This window comes from Pristiophorus japonicus, chromosome 1, assembly GCF_044704955.1.
Source record: "Pristiophorus japonicus isolate sPriJap1 chromosome 1, sPriJap1.hap1, whole genome shotgun sequence".
In the NCBI taxonomy this organism is placed as follows: domain Eukaryota; kingdom Metazoa; phylum Chordata; class Chondrichthyes; family Pristiophoridae; genus Pristiophorus; species Pristiophorus japonicus.
In genome coordinates this window covers 268,069,540-268,089,252 of record NC_091977.1, presented here as the reverse complement: position 1 = coordinate 268,089,252, position 19,713 = coordinate 268,069,540, and the positions used below count along the sequence as shown (strand labels likewise).

Sequence of the window (19,713 nt, the reverse complement as noted above, 5' to 3'; positions counted from 1 at the left end):
AATAGAATTAAAAGAAGTTATGTTCAACTTGTCTAGAACATTGGTTAGACCACACGTGGAGTACTGTGAACAGTTCTGGTGTCCATATTATAAAAAGGATATACAGGCACTGGAGAAGGTGCAAAAAAAAAAGATTTTCTAAAATTAATACCAGAACTGAGGTTATACCCATCAGCAAAGATTGAATAGGCTGGGGCTCTTTTCGCTAGAAAAGGGAAGACTCAGGTGTGACCTGATAATGGTATTTAAGATTTGATAGGCTAGACGTAGTTATGTTTCCATTTGCGTGCAAGACCAGAACTATGGGCCATAAATATAAGATAGGGAATTCAGAAGAAATTTCTTTACCCAGATGAGTGGTGAGAATGTGGAACGCGCTACCACAAGGAGTAGTTGAGGCTAAAAGCATAGATACATTCAAGGGAAAGCTAGACAAACACGTGACAGAGATCATCATGGATCAGTTAGGCTGAATGGCTTGTTTCTCTGCTATAAATATTTTGTAATACAAAGTTTATTATGCCATTTCATCAGTGGCATTTTAGGGATCAATTTAATTCTGGTCAACCATCAGCCAATTTCAGATTTTAAAAATCTGAAATAAAGATCTGGGTTGTCCCCATTTTATGGAGCATCTTTTTACACCATCTTTCATCACTTCTGAAACTTCTCAACTCTGAACCAAAACTCGAATGTAATTTATCGACCAGCAGTGCCTGGTTTGAACTCGCAGGCAATCTTGTGGACAGCAACATAATTAACATATTTACTGATCCATAGATTGGTGCAGCGGCTAAATCCTTTCAAAGTAACAAAAGGATGTAGCATGGATTATTTTGTGTCATTTACAAATAAATCCCATCACCAGACCAATTGCTGCTGCATACTAAAGTGCACATTCCATCCTGTGTTTCATCAGACCATCGAAATATTCAACGGCATATCAGCCTTAGCTCAGTGGTAGCACACTCACATCTGATTCAGAAGGTTATAGGTTCAAGCCCCACTCCAAACACTTCAGCACATAATCTAGGTTGATACTTCAGTACTGCACTTTCGGATGAGATGTTAACCCTGTCTGCCCTCTTGGGTGAATGTAAGAAATGGTGGCATTAGTCAAAGAAAATCAGGAGTTTTCCCTGTGTTCTGGAAAACATTTGTTCTTCATATGACAATGGATTATCTGATGATTTATCTGATTGATCATTGCGGGATCTTGCTATCTTCAAATTGGCTGCTGCGTTTCCCTACCTAACTACACTTCAACGTTGCTTTGGAACGTCTTAAGGTCTTATTATAATTGCAAATTTTTTCTTGTTAAATTTGAAAGCTCAGAATGTGGATGACTAAGTCTACTGACTACTTACAAACTATTGAACGTGAGTTTGGTGTGTGTATTTAGTGTCAAAAAAGGCAATACATTATTCAACCATAAGTAACCTCTGAGCACTATTCTTCAGTAGGAGGCAGACTCATGGACGACGTTCCATTGTTCTGTGCATGCACAAGCTGGATTGGTTTTCAATTTAACAGAAATTATTTGAAAATAGAAAAGTCCTCCCTGCAGCACAAGGAGCCTCCGAAATTACATTTTAAATGAGTTAGAAGTAATAAGGCGGCTGAGACCGCAGGTAATGGGACTTGATAGCAATTTTATTTGTGATGCAAGAATGCAGAAACATGAATCCAACTCTACACGTTTTGCAGGCTAGAACAAGAGGTACTTGATTTGATGGTAGCTCACGACACATGAACATTGGTCCGAGATGGTACCAGAACTTTGGATCACACCTACTTTATATTTGCAAATGCTGTTTACAGTGGAGGGATCCTGTGTCTGCAATTAATTCCATGTCAAAGTGTCAAATATTTTAAGGGAATGTCCCCACTGGCAGCAATTGTTATGAAAATAGTGCTTATCTGAATTGTCCAGTTTTTCAACCTCAACTATCGGGCATTGCAAGATTAAAATTCTTCTACTACTTCATGTCATCATCATTGGCAGTCCCTCGAAATCGAGGAAGACTTCCACTCTAAAAGTGAGTTCTCAGGTGACTGTACAGTCCAATACGGGAATTACAGTCGCCGTCAAGGTGGGGCAGACAGTCGTTGAAGGAAAGGGTGGGTGGGGAGTCTGGTTTGCCGCACGCTTCTTCCGCAGCCTGCGCTTGTTTTCTGCACGCTCACGGCGATGAGACTCGAGGTGCTCAGCGCCCTCTCGGATGCACTTCCTCCACTTAGGGCTGTCTTTGGCCAGGGACTCCCAGGTGATGGTGGGGATGTTGCACTTTATCAAGGAGGCTTTGAGTGTGTCCTTGTAACGTTTCCTCTGCCCACCTGGGGCTCACTTGCCATGTAGGAGTTCCGAATAGAGCGCTTGCTTTGGGAGTCTCGGGTCGGGCATGTGAACAATGTGGCCCGCCCAACGGAGCTGTTCGAGTGTGGTCAGTGCTTCGATGCTGGGAATGTTGGCCTGATCGAGAACACTGACGTTGGTGCGTCTATCCTCCAAGTGGATTTGCAGGATCTTGCGGAGGCAGCGCTGGTGGTATTTCTCTAGCGCTTTGAGGTGTCTACTATATACGGTCCATGTCTCTGAGCCATATAGGAGGGCGTGTATCACTACTGCCCTGTATCTTATCTGGAAGGAGGAGAGCATGCAGGGAGATCTCAGAGATGCCGTAATCATGACCATCTGTAAAAAGGGGGACAGGTCCGACTGCAGCAACTACAAAGGAATTTCCCTGCTGTCGGCCACTGGGAAAGTCATCACTAGAATCCTCCTCCCAGAGTCACAATGCGGATTCTATCCACTAAGGGGTACAACGGACATGATTTTCACCATGCAATAACTAAGAGAAATGCAGGGAACAGCACCAACCCTTGTACATGGCCGCCTTTGAGCTCACAAAAGCCTTTGACACTGTCAACCGTGAGGGACTATGGTGCGTCCTCTTCCATTTCGGCTGCCCCCAAAAGTTTGTCACCATCCTCTGCCTGCTCCGCGATGCCATGCAAGCCGTGATCCTGATCAACAAACCCACCACAGACCCAATTCACATCCTGCCCTGGGTCAAGCAGGGTTGTGTCATCGCGCCAACGCTCTTCTCGATCTTCCTCGCTGCAATGCTCCATCTCACTCTCAACAACTTTGTGTACATGGGCTTCAAACTCACTGAATCAGGCCTCATAGAATGCAATAGACTCCTGTGCCATTAATTCAGCCCTAAATTCTAGTAACGCCTGTCTGGTCTCTACTCTCAAACTATCATCTTTATCTAACAGGACAATTCTATCTAATGTAGGATATGGTTGCACAAGAACACATTGTGGGCAGAACAGTAGCAAATTGAATTTAATCCAGAGAAGTGTGAGGTAATGCTTTTTGGGAGGGCTAACCAGGAAAGGGAATACACATTAAATGGTGGGATACTGAGAAGTGTAGAAGAACAAAGGGACCTGGGAATGCATGTCCACATATCCCTGAAAGTAGCAGGCCAGGTAGATAAGGTGGTTAAGAAGGCATACGGAATGCTTGCCTTTATTAGCCGGCAAGAGCAGGGGGGGTTATGCTTGAACTGTATAAAACACTGCTTAGGCCACAACTGGAGTACTGCGTGTAGTTCTGGTCACCGCATTACAGGAAGGACGTGATTGCACTGGAGAGGGTACAGAGGAGATTTACGAGGATGTTGCCGGGAGTGGAGAATCTAAGCTATGAGGACAGATTGGATAGGCTGGGTTTGTTTTCATTGGAACAGAGGAGGCTGAGGGGAGACCTCATTGAGGTGTATAAAATTATGAGAGGCCTAGATATAGTGTATAGAAAGGGCCTATTTCCCTTAGCTCAGGGGTCAACAACCAGGGGGCATAAATTTAAAGTAATTGGTAGAAGGTTTAGAGGGGATTTATGGGGAAATTTCTTCACGCAGAGGGTTGTGGGGGTCTGGAACTCACTGCCTGAAAGGCAGAAACCCTCACCACATTTTAAAAAGTACTTGGATGTGCACCTGAAGTGCCGTAACCTGCAGGGTTACGGACCTAGAGCTAGAAAGTGGGATTAGGCTAGATAGTCTTTTGTTGGCCGGCATGGACATGATTGGCCGAAATGGCCTCCTTCTGTGCTATAAACCTCTATGATTCTATGATTAACACTTGCCACCTCCAATTCAACGCATCTGCCTAGTGTGTATATTTTGTTGGATTTTGCCTTGTTTTCATAGAACGTGTCATGTTCGATCTATGTATATAGGAGAAATTAATTGCAGATGAGACGGTAAGAATTGATGTACAGCAAGAGATTGCATTCACTGACGTCCATGTTGTCAGAAATTTAAAGCATATTGGGCCTGATATGCTTGAAATAAACTCGCTTCTGAGTTTACTGTAGCAATCAGCACAAAACCTGCTAACATTACAAGTAGGCGCAGAAAACATGGTTGTAGAGGAGCTGCTATCATTGAAACCATCTGGAATATTTAAATTCTTATTTCCCCACAAACCTGATCATTTCATTTAGATGGATTTTTGATTTATCAAGCGGAAAGTTACACTATTAGATTCTGGGATTTAAAAAAAATATGCTTTGCTTACAAAGTAAACTGGAATATGCACCTTTTACCTTGGTTAAATGCTTCCAAACAGCAGCTCCTGGTGCTTGGAAGAAATTGAAATGTGTGCCCTAAGTACAGGTATGACTGCGCAGATATTTGGTTCAACCATTAGTGTCCAAGTGCTGGTTCATCTGTTTTGGTGTTTCTCTCTGCGATTCTGCTTGGCTCTGCAGCCATTATATCCTAGCTAAGCACCAGCACAGTGATCTCCTAGCTCTCAGAGAATAACTGCACATTGCCGATCCATCTCCCTAAAGGTGTCAGCAGATCAACTGTGGTTCACCTTTTCCTCTCCACTAATGGCAGCACGAACGTCCTTCCTCGGTCTATTGTGGCATCTGTACTTAACTGTCCCTTCAGAGACATAGGGGGAGAAATAGGCCGCACCTCTGTTGCGGTGTTAATCCAGGCTGAGCGGTACTTTTAGCGCCTCCCGCCCAGAAATTCGTCTGAATCAGTCAAATAGTTGACTGGTGATAAATCAGCACACCAGACGAGGGGCGGGGGGGGCGGGTGCATAATGAAAGTTTGGTCGGTACATTTTGCAGATCCATTGCGCATGCGCAGAACTCCGAATCAGATTCCGGGAAAAGCCGAGCCTTAAAGGCGCAGCATAATAATGCACCCATTAAAGTTTTTAAAATCACTTGTTTTCAAGCTGTACTGTTAATGTCTGTCTGCCGCTGCAAACTCGGAGGCTCTGTGTAAACATTGCACTGACTGTGACATCCAAGGGAAGTGCTTCCTCATCCCTTTTAAGTAGCCACCAATTAACAACTCTGCAAGCCTGTACCGACTGTTTTTCCAGACATTGTTATTGGCAGGCACTCAATGAGGCGCACATGCTAAACTTACCAACCGGGGTGTAAGAGTGCGTTGCACCAGGAATACGTCCTGATCGAAGTGATCAGCAGCAGTCAGAAGCTAATAGTTTGCGTCCCGGTGAGCCTCGAATGAACGTGCCGTCTGGGTGCTAAAAGCTGTGCCGCATTAACTGAGGCTATTGACAACTGAAAATCGAGCCCATATTTATTGAACAATCAATCACAATCTGTACTTAAATATTTATTCGTTTTTTTGGCTTCTGTTGCAGCAGTACTTTATCACTAGCGTGTTTAGGTTTTTAGTATTACTTGTTTTGCTGTGATTTTTGGTTTAAATAAATGAGAAGTAGTTATTACTGCAGTAGCAGATTATATTTATTGCATGAATTGACAAAACTAAAGCAGCATTAAAACTACCATGCTATACACATAACACACTCTTGGATTTTGGGAAAGTTTTCTATTTAAAAACAAAAATTAGACAAAATGCAAATATCACGGATTTTGTAAAGGACTTGGTGGGCAATGGCGGGAACTTTGGCCGATGCGCACCTTTACACTTTCCTCAAATCCCAATGACAATGCTATCAGCTAGAACGTGTCCAGTTTCAACTATCTTCATGCCTCTTTCACTGAGATGGCCAACTTGTGTTAAGTTTGATGCGGTGTACATGCGTAACTCTGATTTGTGGGGCTACAAGCAGAAGATCCGTGTAGTTAGCGGTATGTTGGGTGCCGGTGCTCTCCTGTGGCTTTCTTTTGACAAAAGCTGTCAAAAATTGTGATGACGTTGACAAATGTGCTCCTCGGTAATATTTGCATCGTGCCTGTGGAATTCTCGAATAAAAAGTTGCAAACTCTCTCCATGCTTTTAGCGTAACCCCTGGTCAGCAAGAGTTCCAACTTCGATCCGTGGTCTGAGTTAAGTTCGCTGATTTTAGCTGTGGCAGCAGTGGGGAATGCTAATGTTGGTCTCAGTGATGTGGAGTAGGGACGGGAAAAATATGTTGGGTTTCACAGTCCTGAATACTAATCAGTGATTAACTGCACATCATAGAATGATACAGCACAGAAGGAGGCCATTCGGTCCATCATGCCTGTGCCGGATGTAAGGGCAAAATGGGATTCAGCTGTGATATCTGTCAATAACAACTATCCATGCTTCTGTGTCAAGAATGGCTTGTTGGGCTTGTTACTGTTCAGGTGAGGTTTTGATGAGCTTCTTGCATCTGTGGAAGTGTATCCAAATGCAAGTCTGCGCCTTCAGCTGAGGAAGGGAAAAAGGGGTGAAAGTTAGGGAGTAAGAAGTTACACAAAACAGAAAACCATGATGTACATTTCAAATAACACTTGTGTTGGTGACGAGCAGGCCCACAGGATATTTGTTACAGTTCTAGCTTGAATTACAATATGTTGTCTCTTGTATGGTAGCAAAGCAAATCAAATGTCAATATCCAATTCAGATATCCAGGCCAAAGCTGCCGGTGTAACAGCATGGATATCTTGTAGGCTGCCTTTGAATTTCCTCTGAGGGCAATGCTCAATGATGTGCTCCAGGGTCTGATTAGCAGCTCCACAGTCGCATGATGAAGATGCTTTAATCTTCCATCTATGGAGAAGGTGGCAGCATCTACCATGACCGGTTCTGAGGCAGTTGATAGTTGTCCACTGTTTATGAGGAAGGTTTGATCCTACAGGTTGTATTGTGGGGTCCTCTTAGAAGGAATCCATTCCGTACGGCACAGTTCTTCCAAGCATTTCACCATCGGTCATCAAGGCTGAGGGGAGATCACTGAAGGGCGACGGTCCAAAATGACCTTCTAGATCTCAGGCAGGTTGGTGGTAGGTTGTTCAATCAGTCTGGATCGGCATGTCGTAACCCCACATGCCTTGTGCTGTAACCATTCCATGATTTTAAGTATTGCAGAATTGAAGTGATTGTTCTGCACATCAGGACTGCATAAAGAATAACCCACAGTAAATTATATATTGAAACTTGCAATAGATATTCTGATAAACAAAAGTAATAAGCAGGTTTGCTTCGAATCATACAATTGTACAGCACAGAAGGAGGCCATTTGACCCAGTGCTGGCAGAGTATCCACAGTGCTATTCCCATACCCTTTTAATTTTCTTTTTAAAACCAATTATATCCGTTTCTAGCCCTATATCTGGCAAGGCATTACTTGCAACCACACTTCCTTTTGTACTGTTTGCCACAATTTTATTAACAAGCCTTCTATGTCGTCCCTTACCTTTTGAAAATGCATGTGCAGGACATCATTAGACACAAGAGTTAATTATGTAAACTGCACAAAACCACATAGATATTGACACGTTGCCCATCTCGGTGAAGGAGGCACAGAAGGCATTTCCCTTATTAATTTGTCAAAGACATCAATTAAATTTTTCAGACACAGCTTACCTTTTACAAATCCATGTCATTAATAAATCCATGTCCTTCTGGTTGAATATTCATTTCATCCTGTCTATTGGCCCCTGGGGGATTGCCCACCACCAATGTTGGGTTGACTGGTCTGTAGTTACTTGCTCTATCTCCTTTTTGGACAGAGGAGTTATACGTGTATTGGCAACCTTCCAGTCCTTCCATATCCAAGGTTGTTACAACGATTGTGGCACGAGCCTCTGCTTGTGACACATGCATTCTGTTAAATGATGTCTTGGTTTAAAAGAGAGTGGGTGATGGGGGATGGAATCTGCCTGTCATCCACTCTAAGGTTGTATTGTATAAAACACCTGCTAAGTACCGCAGTCCATAGTTTTATGGACTTATGAGTTTGAATACACAATGATTTTTGGTGGTGGGAGTTGAGGAGAGAGAGGGTTTGGTATCTGGGCGTAGTGCACCATGGAATAGTTGGGTGAGATTTTAGGGCTTGTATAATGGCAGCTATCAGCCAGTAAGCTGCATTCAGTTGATGAGTGATGTAACGTTTAATGTGGGATTACCTTTGTCATACAATCACCGCAAAATTACTGGCATTTAACCCGCAGTCAGATACTGGGAGATACTAATCTGTATATTTTGACATCTGGGGCAGTGCTGCATGATTGCTTTTAAATTGATAACCCACACTACCTTTCTCCATTTTTTTTGCCAGAAAAATGAGTGCCACATTGTCAATTGTAAATGTTTTTTGTACATTTTTGGTAATGGCTGCACGCTCTTTGATCCAGTATCAGTCACCATTATTAATGAGATTTGGTTACACAGAGTACTTCCACTTCACAGACTCAATGTTTTGTAACCTAGCAGTAAAGATTATCATAATTTTGTATTGATTGCCCAGGAGAGCAGTGCATTCCTTCAGAGATGCGTTCTGCAATCTTTACACAAAAATCATTTTAATGTAAGATTCATCAAAACACCTAATCACATATCGGGAGGCCTTTTAGTGAGCAGGATTGTATTCAAGGCTGAAATATTGAGAGTGTAGAAGACAATTATCCTGGGTTACTTGATATTTATAGCAGTATTACTTGCTTGTAATAGGCTTCCGGATGTTTCAGCCTTCACTGTGGATCTGAAACCCATCTAATTATAAGCATTTGTCATTGTCGTGAGGCACTGATGCACCTAAGCATGTGTATGCACTGAGAACAGGTCTATTATAGTAAGTACTGTCCACTGATGGTTGGAGCAGCATCTCCGACTTTGGTTATGAAAGCTGGACCAAGCACTGACCTAACCTATCCAAGTCACCCTGCAGCCTCTTAGCATCCTCCTCACAGCTCACATCACCACCCAGCTTAGTGTCATCTGCAAACTTGGAGATATTACATTCAATTCCTTCATCTAAATCATTAATATATATTGTAAATAGCTGGGATCCCAGCACTGAACCTTGTGGTACCCCACTAGTCACTGACTGTCATTCTGAAAAGGACCCGTTTATTCCTATTCTTTGCTTCCTGTTTTGCAAATGAACATTTATATAGCGCCTTTCATAATCACCGGACATCTCAAAGCGCTTTACAGCCAATGAAGTACTTTTTGGAGTGGAAAACGCGGCAGCCAATTTTCGCACAGCAAGCTCCCACAAAAAGCAATGTGATGACCAGATAATCTGATTTTGTTATGTTGATTGAGGGATAAATATTGGCCAGGACACCAGGGGTAATGCCCCTGCTCCTCTTCAAGATAATGCCATGGGATCTTTTACGTCCACCTGAGAGGGCAGACGTTTAACGTTTCATCCAAAAGACTGCCCTCCCTCAGCACTGCACTGGAATGTCAGTCTCGATTTTTGTGTGTTCAAGTTCCTGGAGTGGGCTTTGAACCCAGAACTTTGACTCAGAGGTGAGTGTGCTACCCACTGAGCCACAGCTGACACTATAAACACCATATCCTGCCGGATTGCACTCTGGTATATTCAAAAGTTCCTGTGGCCTCTGAATTATATTAAAGAGAGGATCCCTGTGCCTCAAAGTACAACTTTCATTAAGGGCTGCCTTCTTTGGCAGCAGTGGACTGGTGTTGCAAGCATTTTCATTCTGCTTAAACGCTGTCTGCGTTGGTGAATGTCATCAGTAGAAGTGTTGGTGAGTCAGCCATTCTGAAACTGCAGAATTTCGCATTAGAAAAATTACTTTCAGGGAGGCAAAATTTGTATGAAAGCATCTATGTATGTGTGTGTGTACAGTAAATTTTAGTTATGAATATTTTTTTTTGCAAATGAACATTTTTTTTTAAACTTCATCTTTACTTTATCGAGTAGACTGTGACGGGATGGTTACAAATTTGTAATGGAAAAATTGCAACAGATTCAGTGTGTGCGTACAAATTATGTTCCTTTTTAGGTGATGTTGAAGGGTTTCTTTAGAAGCCAGGGGTTTTGAATATGTGAAATTGTACAGTACAGTACAAGTAAATTTGTGGCTTTTATCTTTTACAGTGGCCCACTAGATATGATCGGGGACTGCAAGCTACCATTTTTGGATGAAATATACAAGATTGAAGGACCAGGAGCTGATCCGATAACACTGGCTGATGGACAGTTTAAAAGTATGAGGATATTCATATGCAGGAAGCTTTGTAAAGTCTTCAGTTACCCTATGAACAGCATTTGATTCAAGAAATTGTTTTGTTCCCGTTTCCTTTCTTTTCCCTCCCCCCTCTCTCCAGGGAAAAGTGGTCCTGAATGTAAATACTGCAAGGCAGATCCCGAGAAAGAATGCAGATTTTGTGCCTGTCGATTATGTGGTGGGAAGCAGGATCCGGATATGCAGCTGTTGTGTGATGAGTGTAATATGGCATATCACATATACTGCTTGAACCCACCCCTCAGCAAGATACCAGAAGATGAGGACTGGTAAATTTATTATTGGGGAGGGAGGGGGGTGTGGGAGAATCATAACTCATCTGTCCCTGGTAAACCCACTATTTACTAATTGTAAAAACAACATCCTGGCCACACATATGATGCAGATGTCTCCACAAGTGCAACTTTTCAGACTTTTCTGTGATGAAACAGCCAGAAGTGGAATTATAGTTACAACTAGCACGTGTATAGCACCTTTGATGCCACTGAACAGCGATTGAGCTTGTGACCAAACAGAGATTTTAAGGAGGTTTTCCAAGGTGGGGTGAGATTCAGCAAGGTTGGGATGGCAGTAAAAAGAGATTCCAGAATACAGGGACAGGAGCACTGAAGGCTCAGCCACTGATGGAGCAAGGGGAGGTCCACCGCAGATTAATGTTGGAAGAGGTGTGGGACCGGAGGAGGTTACAGAGGTAGGGTAGTATGAGGCCGTGCATAAATCAATGAACAAGGATTTTGAAATTATTGCACTGGAGATAGAGAGCCAGTGGGTGTTGACTGGACTATTCCTGTTCCCTTAACTACCTACCTACATCTGTGATTCATGCGATGCTGTCTGCCACTTGGACAATTTCAAATCTCTGGTCCCCCAATCGTCTCATTTTAACTGAGGATATGCAGTCTCTCTGTTTCCCCCCACCCCCACCTCATAGAACCATAGAAAATAGGTGCAGGAGTAGGCCATTCGGCCCTTTGAACCTGCACCGCCATTCAATAAGATCATGGCTGATCATTCACTTCAGTACCCCTTTCCTGCTTTCTCTCCATACCCCTTGATCCCTTTAGCCGTAAGGGCCATATCTAACTCCCTCTTGAATCCATCCATCACCAGGGTGGTGTCTGGGCCCTTGGCTACCTCCCATCCACCCCCCCCCCCCCCATCCTCCTGGCTGAACTTGTTCTTGCCTATGTGTTTGCAGGAATTTCTGTCTTTCATTTCCAACCTTCTGCATTAGCAGCATTTTAAAAGAAATTCTAATCACAATTTTCTTGCTTTTGTCCTTGTGTGCCCCCCCCTTCCCCCACCATTTGTCTTTTTTCATTGCCTTAGCTATTCGTACATTCATTAGTTCTATTGGTGCTTTTCCATTGCCTCAGCTAATGGTTCTCTATTAATCTGTGGTTTCCCCCTGCTTTTCTTCCTGACTACTAAAGTGGTTGTTTATCTTTCAGTTTTCAGTCTGACAAAGTGTTAAGCCTGAAATATTCACCTGTCATTTCTCTGCTGATTAACCTGTTGTATATTTCTAGCATCTTTTTTTGTGTCTCACTGTGTGTATCTATGCGGCATCTGGTAGGTAATAAAGCATTTTTTTTAAAGAGAAGGGAAGATGGCCATTTCCTGTTGGGTTTTCTAACCTGGCCTCTTCGCATGGATTTGCAAGCAGCTGCAATTACTCTCAGAAGCTGTGCCTATTTAGACCATTTCCTCACATGGCCTTAACGGGACAGACCAGGTTAAACACTGCTCCATCACAACGCCAGACCCCAAATCACCTGTGGGCATTGGCATGAGAAACCAGTTAGCTTTGGAGGGGGGGAGGGGTGACAAACTTTGCCAAGTCAGGCTGTATGTATAAAGAGAAATACCTTGTTTACCCATCTCTTTATGGCAGCCTTCAGTTGCTTCCGAAATGGATTGTTAATTAGTAGGTTGCCAGGGCTGCTTGCAAACATCAGTCATGAAGTTTCTCAAATCTGAGGCTATGCCGAGTGCATCAGAGTTCATTGTAATGGAAACCCAGTGATCCAGTGCAGGTAGTCTGTTGCACTCAAGATCCAACCCGATCTGGAGAGCTGTTACAGAGTTGGGAAAAATCCTAGGGCAGGTCAACCTCCCCCATTCTTGCACAGCTACTAGCAGTCAATTTCAAGAGTGATATTAACGCATGTCTGACAATAGGTTGCTTATCTGTTCCCTCTGTTATTGAATTGTGTGTAGCTTGAAGAAATCAAAACTAATTGGAGAAAGTTTGATGGTATGAAACCTATGATTGAACTTGAATGCACTATGCTCTGTGAATTATTTGTGGAGGTTTTATGCATATAAAATGCCATTGTGTTTGACAGATGCTGTTCGAGCATTGTATACTGTTGAGTTATTTCAGCAACAGATTGTATTTATATAGCACCTTTAACATAGTGAAATGTCGCACGGTGCTTCACAGGAGTATTATGAGTCAAAAATTTGACACCGAGCCACATAAGGAGAAATTAGGGCAGATGACCAAATGCTTGGTCAAAGAGAAATATTTTCCTGTTGTCAGACATGCTTTAATGCCACTCTTGGAATTGACTGCTAGTAGCTGTGTAAGAATGGGGCAGGTTGACTTGCCCTAAGATTTTTTCCAACTCTGCGTAACAGTTCTTCAGATGGGTTAGCTCAGGTTGGGACTTGAGTGTATCTTGAAGGAGGAAAGAGAGGCGAAGGGGTTTAGGCAGGGAATTCCAGAGCTGAGGGCCTAGGCAACAGAAGGCACGGCCACCAATGGTTGAGCAATTGTAATCAGGGATGATCAAAAGGGCAGAATTAGAGGGTGGGTGGGGGGGGCTGAAGGAGGTTACAGAGATAGAACGGGCTAAGCCATGGAGGGATTTGAAAACAAGGATGAGAATTTTGAAATCGAGGCATGTTTAATCGAGAGCCAATGTAGTTTAGCGAGCACAGTGGTGATGGGCGAGCGGGGACTTGGTGCGAGTTAGGACATAGGCAGCCGAGTTTTGGATCACCTCTAGTTTACTTGTAGGGTAGAATGTGAGAGGCCAGCCAGGAATAGGTTGGAATAGTCAAGTCTACAGGTAACAAAAGGCATGGGTGAGCACTTCAGCAGCGGATGAGCTGAGGCAAGGGCGGAGACGGGCGATGTTATGGAGGTGGAAATAGGCGGTCTTAGTTATGCCGTGAATATGTGGTCAAAAGTTCATTTCGGGTCAAATATGACACCAAGGTTGCGAACAGTGTGGTTCAGTCTCAGACAGAAGTTGGGGAGAGGGATGGTGTCAGTGGCTAGGGAACGGTGCAGGAACCGAAAACAATGGCTTGGGTCTTCCCAATATTCAGTTGGAGAAAATTTCTGCTCATCCAGAACTGGATTTCGGACAAGCAGTCTGACAATTTAGAGACCATGGAGGGGTCAAAAAAAGTGGCAGTGAGGTAGAGCTGGGTGTCATCAGCATACATGTTGAAACTGATGCTGTGTTTTCAGATGATGTTGCCCCTTGGCAACATGTAGATGAGAAATAGGAGGGGGCCAAGGATAGATCCTTGATCCTTGGGGGACACCAGAGGTAACTATGCAGGGGCTGGAAGAGAAGTCATTGCTGGCTACGATTAGATAGATAAGAATGGAACCAAGCGAGTGTAGTCTCATCCAGCTGGATGACAGTGGAGAGGCGTTGGAGAAGGATGATGTGGTTAACTGTGTCAAAGAAGACAGGTCAAGAAGAACGAGGAAGGATAGTTTGCCTTTGTCACAGTCACAAAGAATATAATTTGTGACTTTAATGAATGCCATTTCGGTATTGTGGCATGCGCGGAAACCGGATTGGAGAGATTCAAACATGGAATTGCGGGAAGGATGGGCACGGATTATGGAGGCGACAGCATGTTCAAGGACTTTGGAGAGGAAAGGGAGGTTGGAGATGGGATGGTAGTTTGCAAGGACAGAGGGAGTCGAGGGTTGTTTTTTTGAGGAGCGGGGCGAGGACAGCAGATTTGAGGGAGAGGGGGACAGAGCCTGAGGAGAGAGAACAGTTAACAATGTCAGCTAAAATGGGAGCCAGAAAAGGAAGTTGGGTGATCAGCAGTTTGGTGGGAATAGGGTCAAGGGAGCAGGATTTTGGGTCTTATGGACAGGAGATTGGAGAGGTCATGAGGGGAGAACGGAGAAAAACTGGAGAAAGATGCGAGGTCAGGGCTAGGGCAGGGGTTGGGGGGAAGATCCTTCGAGGAAGTTTAGACCAATTGGCTAGGGGATGGAAGGGAAGAGACAGAAGCAGCCGAGCAGGTGGTCTCAATCTTAGACAAAGTAGTCCATGAGCTTCTCACACTTATGTTCGGAGGTGATGGTGGAGATTGGGGAGAAGGGTTTAAAAAGGCGGTTCACAGTAGAGAATAGAAACCGGGGTTTAGCTTTATGTTCCAGAATGATCCTGGAATAGTGAGCAGTTTTGGCAGACGAGAGCAGGACCTGATAATGCTTTATGTGGTCCAGCCAGATCTAGCGGTGAATAGCTAAACCAGTTGTCCGCCATATCCGTTCAAGTCTCCCTTGGACTTAAGAGAGCGAAGATCAGGGCTGTAACAGGGGGACCGGCCAGGATGAGAGAGAGTAATTGTTTTAACAGGGACTAGGGCATCAAAGATGGTGGTGAGGGTGTGATTGAGCAGATTGGTAGCTGCAGAAGTGTCATGGAGATGGAGGGCCATAGGCTGGATAGTTGGGAGTTCATAAGTGCAGTTGTAAGAGAGTTTTTTCCAGACGCGGACGCAGAAAGAGGTTGAGTTGGGGAGGGGTGTGGAAGGGGGATATGGGTGGAGAGCGATACGACAAATTGGTCAGAGATGGCCTTATCTGCGATTGACACGGTGGGAGTCGCGAGGCCACGGGAGATGGCAAGGTGGATAGAGTGGCCGTGAATATGGGTTGGTGAGTTTACAAGGAGGGACAGATTAAGGGATAATAGGAGGCTAGTGAACTCAGAAGAGAGAGCATGAATTGAGATGAAGGTTGAAATCACCGAGGATGAGAAGTGATTCGGTGATGAGGCAGAGGGCGGAAAGTAGTGAAGAAATATCGGTAATATTTTTATGGTACTTTGGCGGGCGGTAGAGAACGAGAGGTGAGAGTGGTGCAATAAGGTGAGATGCTCAAAGGAGGAGAAAGTGTTGGAGGAGTAGGGGGACAGACCATGGTGTGATTTGGTGATGAGAGCCACACCGCCACCATGGCCGTCTGGGTGGGGTTAGTGGTGGAAGATATAGCCAGGCGGGAAGGCTTCATTTAAGGGTAAGGTGTCATCACCCCTCAGCCAAGTTTCCGTCGGGGCCATGATATCGATGCAATCATCCATGGATGGCAAGGGCCTTGTTCGCATGCGGAAGGACATTCTGGAGGGAGGTGCAGAGAGGGTCGGTGATGGCTGCCCCACTGCCAGCATCCACAGGGTCAGCGATGGGGGGTGAGTTGGACGAAGAGGAGATTGGCAAGATTAGCCCTCAGCTGGGCGGTTAAGATCAGCGTGAAAGTAGGATGGGACAGTTGGGGTTGCTGCTTGTAAGGAGGCAGCGCCAAGTGCTTCGATGAGCCCTTCGTTTCAGGCAATTAATGCTGGCTTTCAGTATTTGTTTATTTGCACTGTTGCTATTTAGTGTCCTACTTCATAGTTGAGTTTGAATCATAGGTTTTGAGAAGTGATTTCTGAACTTGGATCATTTCAATAATTCCTATATAGAATCATAGAAAAATTACGACACAGAAGGAGGCCATTCGGCCTATCGTGTCCATGCCGGTCGAAAAAGAGCTCCCCAGCCTAATCCCACCTTCCAGTCTAGGTCCGTAGCCCTGTAGATTACGACTCTTTAAGTACGCCTCTGGCACTTTCTCCTCCTTTAAGCATCTCGCCTTATTCCACCCCTCTCATTTAAGTGCATAGGTTATATAATTCTATATTTGAATATTGCTTATTTGCAGGTATTGCCCCTCCTGTAAAAATGATACGAGTGAAGTTGTGCGAGCAGGGGAAAAACTGAAAGAAAGCAAGAAGAAGGCCAAGATGCCATCTGCCAGCACTGCAAGTCAGAGAGACTGGGGCAAGGTGGGCACTGCTGCTTGTCCATATCAATTGCATGTATATGCATTCATTAGATTGGTGTTCTAAAACATCAATTGGATTATCAATATACCTTTCTTCAATTGTCTGTCCATAGGGTATGGCATGTGTTGGTCGCACAAAGGAATGCACAATAGTTCCTTCTAACCACTATGGTCCCATACCTGGCACTCCCGTTGGCACAATGTGGAAGTTCAGAGTTCAGGTATGTAGTATTCTTTTATTTATTTCATTTCTCAGTGTTAGTGATTTTAATTTAGCTATGAGATCCATGAATCAATAAACACACGTTTTTGTAAATAAGGTGCATAAGTAAGTGCAACTTGGGCATTTTTAAACAGAGTATAATACAGGTAATGGTGATTGGTCTTGAGTTCATATTAAGGTGCAATATATATAAGGGTTGGACCATTATTAGTGGTCACCCTACAGATTTATCACAGTGTTTTTAGCAAGATTTTATTTTACTTTAATATTGAGGGCAAATTCCTGTGCAACCCCCACCCCACACCCTGCCAAAATCCAAATCAAGCCTGTTTGTCTCTGTGCATTTGCTGATTGCTAGGTGGATCATCAGACTGGGTGCAAGCTGAAAGGTGATCTTTATCACAAATGTTGCATTGCACTCTGCTTGCTCAGTGACATTTTTATGGAACAGTTAGCCAACGTTGAAACACTAGAAATTGCAGTTTCCAATTCCTTCCCCAAAAGCTGATCTTTATGATTAATTCTATAAAGGATTTGTCTAAACACAAGCGCTTCCCAACGTTATCTCCTCAGATGTGCCAATACATTTTGTTTGTTGCACTGTATCGAGAGTTTTAAAGCAACGTTTCCTTATCAGCAATTATTAAAATGAGAACGTTCCAGATCCTATCAGAAAATTCTATGTTAAACCAGAAAGGTGGTGATTTCCCAATAACCATAGGGACAGTATTCTGCTGAAGATCCTAAAGGATGGCTGTTGGGAAACGCTATCATGGCGGAGCTTGTTCAATATCTGCACGCATTAGATAAAATATCTGTCTTGTGCTTCAATGTATGAATTTTTCAGATTTAAAATACACGAGTACGCTAAAGTTGTTAAATGTATAGGGCTGGATTTTGGGCCTTTATATTTTTGGGGTGATAATAACGGCGGGGCAGGAAAGTTAGCGAACAGGAACAGTTTTATGCCTCAGTAGGTAAGTTTGGGCAGTTGGGCCCTGAGTCAGGGGTTGCAGCATTAAGAGAGGCACTGTACACCTCTGTTAGCGTATTAGAATGGGAAACTCCCGAGCTAAAGAGCCGAGCTAAAGAGCGCTTCGAGGGACATCTAAGGGGGCGGGGGGAAACCTAAAAAAAACCCCACAAAAACATTCCCAAAACATTGTCCATGTCACCACAACACAAATCATTAAAAAAAATGGAAAGAAAAAACAATCTCACTTACCTTAGGAATCCATTACTCACCTCTTGGCCAAGGGGATTTCCCAGACGGTCAGTGCGACGCGCTGTTCCAGGTGGACAGATCGGGCAGGAGCTCAAACTCGTGCCGGTGTCGCAACCAGGGGCGATGCACACCGGCGCAGCTTTTCTCTCTGTGCCGCCACAAAACTGGACCTGAGGATCGCTGTGGGGCGCTGGAGGCTGACCGCCTGCCCAGAAGAACTCATTGCTGCCGCTCCAGGGCAAAAAAACGAGTGCAGAAGAGCCGGAAAATCAAGCCCATATTTTCTACTTTAAAAAAAAATTAGTAGCTTAATGTAGAAACATGTCCATAGTTTACATAGAAACATAGAAAATAGGTGCAGGAGCAGGCCGTTCAGCCCTTCTAGCCTGCACCGCCATTCAATGTGTTCATGGCTGAACATGAAACTTCAGTACCCCCTTCCTGCTTTCTCGCCATACCCCTTGATCCCCGAGTAGTAAGGACTTCATCTAACTCCCTTTTGAATATATTTAGTGAATTGGCCTCTACTACTTTCTGTGGTAGAGAATTCCACAGGTTCACCACTCTCTGGGTGAAGAAGTTTCTCCTTATCTCGGTCCTAAATGGCTTACCCCTTATCCTTAGACTGTGACCCCTGGTTCTGGACTTCCCCAACATTGGGAACATTCTTCCTGCATCCAACCTGTCCAAACCCGTCAGAATTTTAAACGTTTCTATGAGGTCCCCTCTCACTCTTCTGAACTCCAGTGAATACAAGCCCAGTTGATCCAGTCTTTCTTGATAGGTCAGTCCCACCATCCCGGGAATCAGTCTGGTGAATCTTCGCTGCACTCCCTCAATAGCAAGCATGTCCTTCCTCAAGTTAGGAGACCAAAACTGGACACAATACTCCAGGTGTGGCCTCACCAAGGCCCTGTACAACTGTAGCAACACCTCCCTGCCCCTGTACTCAAATCCCCTCGCTATGAAGGCCAACATGCCATTTGCTTTCTTAACCGCCTGCTGTACCTGCATGACAACCTTCAATGACTGATGTACCATGACACCCAGGTCTCGTTGCACCTTCCCTTTTCCTAATCTGTCACCATTCAGATAATAGTCTGTCTCTCTGTTTTTAACCACCAAAGTGGATAACCTCACATTTATCCACATTATACTTCATCTGCCACGCATTTGCCCACTCACCTAACCTATCCAAGTCACTCTGCAGCCTCATAGCATCCTCCTCGCAGCTCACACTGCCACCCAACTTAGTGTCATCCGCAAATTTGGAGATACTACATTTAATCCCCTCGTCTAAATCATTAATGTACAATGTAAACAGCTGGGGCCCCAGCACAGAACCCTGCGGTACCCCACTAGTCACTGCCTGCCATTCCGAAAAGTACCCATTTACTCCTACTCTTTGCTTCCTGTCTGACAACCAGTTCTCAATCCACGTCAGCACACTACCCCCAATCCCATGTGCTTTAACTTTGCACATTAATCTCCTGTGTGGGACCTTGTCGAAAGCCTTCTGAAAGTCCAAATATACCACATCAACTGGTACTCCTTTGTCCACTTTATTGGAAACATCCTCAAAAAATTCCGGAAGATTTGTCAAGCATGATCTCCCTTTCACAAATCCATGCTGACTTGGACCTATCATGTCACCATTTTCCAAATGCGCT

At 44.2% G+C, this 19,713-nt stretch overlaps 1 protein-coding gene across 1 annotated transcript in view; it reads left to right on the top strand.

The window, feature by feature from the left end:
• Nucleotides 1-19,713, top strand: part of LOC139270451 (E3 ubiquitin-protein ligase UHRF1-like) — a 212,406-nt gene that overhangs the window by 157,747 nt on the left and 34,946 nt on the right. Inside the window, exons 6-9 of the mRNA XM_070888440.1 lie at nt 10,354-10,463; nt 10,584-10,770; nt 16,473-16,596; nt 16,709-16,816. Of these exons, the coding sequence (XP_070744541.1) occupies nt 10,354-10,463; nt 10,584-10,770; nt 16,473-16,596; nt 16,709-16,816 (529 nt within the window). The remainder of the gene's footprint in view (nt 1-10,353; nt 10,464-10,583; nt 10,771-16,472; nt 16,597-16,708; nt 16,817-19,713) is intronic.